Source organism: Lygodium microphyllum, chromosome 30 (genome assembly GCF_053477565.2).
Source record: "Lygodium microphyllum isolate KBCC chromosome 30, Lygodium_microphyllum_v1.1.10, whole genome shotgun sequence".
Taxonomy (NCBI): domain Eukaryota; kingdom Viridiplantae; phylum Streptophyta; class Polypodiopsida; order Schizaeales; family Lygodiaceae; genus Lygodium; species Lygodium microphyllum.
In genome coordinates this window covers 3,763,964-3,766,772 of record NC_141164.1, presented here as the reverse complement: position 1 = coordinate 3,766,772, position 2,809 = coordinate 3,763,964, and the positions used below count along the sequence as shown (strand labels likewise).

At 43.1% G+C, this 2,809-nt stretch overlaps 1 protein-coding gene across 1 annotated transcript; it reads right to left on the bottom strand.

Moving 5' to 3' along the window:
* Positions 1 to 1,745: 1,745 nt before the first annotated feature.
* LOC148009498 (uncharacterized) lies at positions 1,746 to 2,591 on the bottom strand. The gene has a single exon (XM_087673322.1). It carries the CDS (start codon positions 2,441 to 2,443, stop codon positions 1,988 to 1,990), a length of 456 nt encoding a protein of 151 aa, XP_087529448.1. The 5' UTR covers positions 2,444 to 2,591; the 3' UTR covers positions 1,746 to 1,987.
* Positions 2,592 to 2,809: the final 218 nt, after the last annotated feature.

Genomic DNA, 2,809 nt, shown 5'->3' with positions numbered 1-2,809 from the left:
CAAGTCAACAACTAGCCAAATTAAATTGAACCACTTATTTAGGCTCCCTTCACTCTTGAGAAGTAGCCAAGAGGACAAGCTAAGTACCTGCCCTGTACCAACATAACTAAAGCCATATAGCCATTGTGGAGGTTCTCCCATCCCAAGATCAACTCTGTTTAAGAACTGCTAAAAGGTGTACCAGAGATGTAAGAGAACCCATCACAGAGAGAGAATAAACAGAGCATTTGTTAGCCTGCATCACATACATCCCTCTATGCAGGAGAAGAGATGAGGGTGTTATGCATATCCTTCAGGCACATGCTAAAGTCAAGTTCAAAGCAAGTGTTCAGGGCACTAGATCTGAGAGAAATTTGGAACGCCAGAAATTATCTATGGTCTCTTGTAGTTATTTTGAAGACCCTTAGAGATCTTGTTTAGGTTTGTTGTCAAAATGCTAAAAAGCCAGTGCAACTATCTTTTGACAACCCTCCATGTAGTTCCCTTTGGAAGCTGTCAAGAATATTGACAGTACTACAAATGATTACATTTACCTTCTTTTTAACAACTTTGGTGTACAAAGCCTTTTTAAGTATCAAAGCTAAAATATTTGCCTTGGTGAAGGCACATCGCATTTGCTTGACACCTGCCTTGTCCATTATCTTGAATGATCGTGCAAGTACAAACACTAGCACCCTAGCTTCAAAAGTGACTGACCAAAAACTCAGCCTTGATTCAACCCTGATATACTGGCTTCATAAAACAAAGCAACCATATCCTTAAGTCAACAAGGATCAGGCAGGCATGGCAATCAATACCACAAACTCACTCTAGATGTGCAGGCATTAATCCCTGAATCCAGATGCAGGATTTTTCAACCAAAGGCCACATTTGCAATAAATCTTTGGGCTGCCTGCCCCACATTGTGAAACTGACACCAATTAATTACACAGCAAGCAAACTCAGTTGCATATTGACTTGCTTGGTGCAGCATCATAAGGCACTACCTCCAATCTTTCATGAAAAACCTTGGGTATTTTCCCATATGCTGACTAACCAAACCCTTGCTTACTAAAACACAGCTTAAATGCAACCCCCTTGGAACTAAAAACTGTGCCAAGTAGCAATTCATTCCATGACACTTGTCAAGTGATGTAAAAACCAAGGAACCTTATGTCCCGTTGAGCAATCACATTTGATTTGTATGATCACACGAAAGAATGAGCAGGATAAAGCCCATTTACTTACTAGCACAAAGCCTAAATTTAACCTCTGAAACTAAAATAGGCTGAGTATCACTTCATTGCATTGCACTTATCAGTGTTGTAAAGGTCAAACAACCCTGTATCCTGTTGAGCAGTCACACTGGATTTGTATAATCACATAAGGATAAGCAGGATAAATCCCATTTGCTTACTGGCACAAATAAAATATGCCGAATAGCACTTCATTGCATAAAATCACACAAGGATAAGCAGGATAAATCATACCGGAATTGGCATGGATGATCTGTAGGAACGGATTGTTGAGTCAATTACATTTGCTTACTGATACACAGCTAAAATTTGACCCTGTGGAACTTAAAAAGGTGCCGGGTAGCACATCATTGCATTATGCTTATCAGTGAGAACCCTCTATCCTGATGAGCAATCAAATTGGATTTGCACGACCACACAAGGATAATCAGGATACATCATACCTAACTTGGCAGACATATGTAGGAGCTTAACTATTTGCTTACTGACACACTGCTTAAACTTAAGTCCTGGAAAAGAAAAATTGTGCTGAGTAGCACTTCATTGCATTATATTCATCAGTGTTGTGAAAGCTAATCAAACCCTGTCATCCTGTTGAGCGATCACATTGGATTTGTATGATCACAAAAGGATAATCAGGCTAAATTGGCAAGGATCTCTAAGTACGGATCCTTTGGTAGATCATAATCAGGATCAATCATACCTAAATTGTCAGAGATTTGCAGGGATCCATCATTGCGTAGATCAATTGCTTAGCGGAGATATGCAGGTATCTTGATTCGCACAAAGAGAATGCTCATGATGTAAGAGATGCAGACGAAGGATGTGGCAGCTCCAATGAACGCAAGGCGGATGTTCTTAGCCCTGGTCTTGTCAACGGCGAGGTCGAGTAGGATGAGGCCAACACCACCAAGTAGGAACATGAAGCCCGACGAGAGGCCTTCAATGATGTACTGGCCATTGACGCGGCCGGGGAGGAAGACAACCGGCCGCACGGCACCGGTGACGGGGTCCTGCCTGCTGCCAATACCAGGGGGCTCCACGATCACGTCGTAGACGATGCCGGAGATGACCATGAAGTAGGTGAGCAGAACCAGTGAGAAGACAGTCATGGGGGACGGTAACGAGAAGCTGGGGACCTTGAGGCGCATGCGCGGCACCCGCAGCACCGAAAAAGGAAGACGGAGGGCGAGAGCGAAGGGATCCATGGCCTCTGCCTCTCTCTTTCTCTACCTCGCTCTGTGTCTCTCTCTCAGAAATAGGGTTCCAAGCTTGCAACAGAGATTCCTGGCAAAAAATCACAACTAACACACACTCTTATTGTCAGTATACTCAAATAAGATGTGTTGATTGGACTAGATGAATATTTGGGGTGAAGGGATAGAATCCACACAAGTCTACATTTCAATAGAATCCACACAAGTCTACATTTCTTTTCCTAGTGTCCAATGGATTCCTCTATTTCACCAAGGGGCTGAAGAGGGAGGCTACTGGCAAAATGGAGTCCTCAACAGCTTTATCTATGGGTCCTACAGGGCCTCTGAAGCATGCCAAGGCCAAAAATGCTTCCCAAC

Bases quoted from the DNA above. Each gene is read 5' to 3' on its own strand.
- LOC148009498 (XM_087673322.1), bottom strand. From the start codon at position 2,443: ATGGATCCCTTCGCTCTCGCCCTCCGTCTTCCTTTTTCGGTGCTGCGG.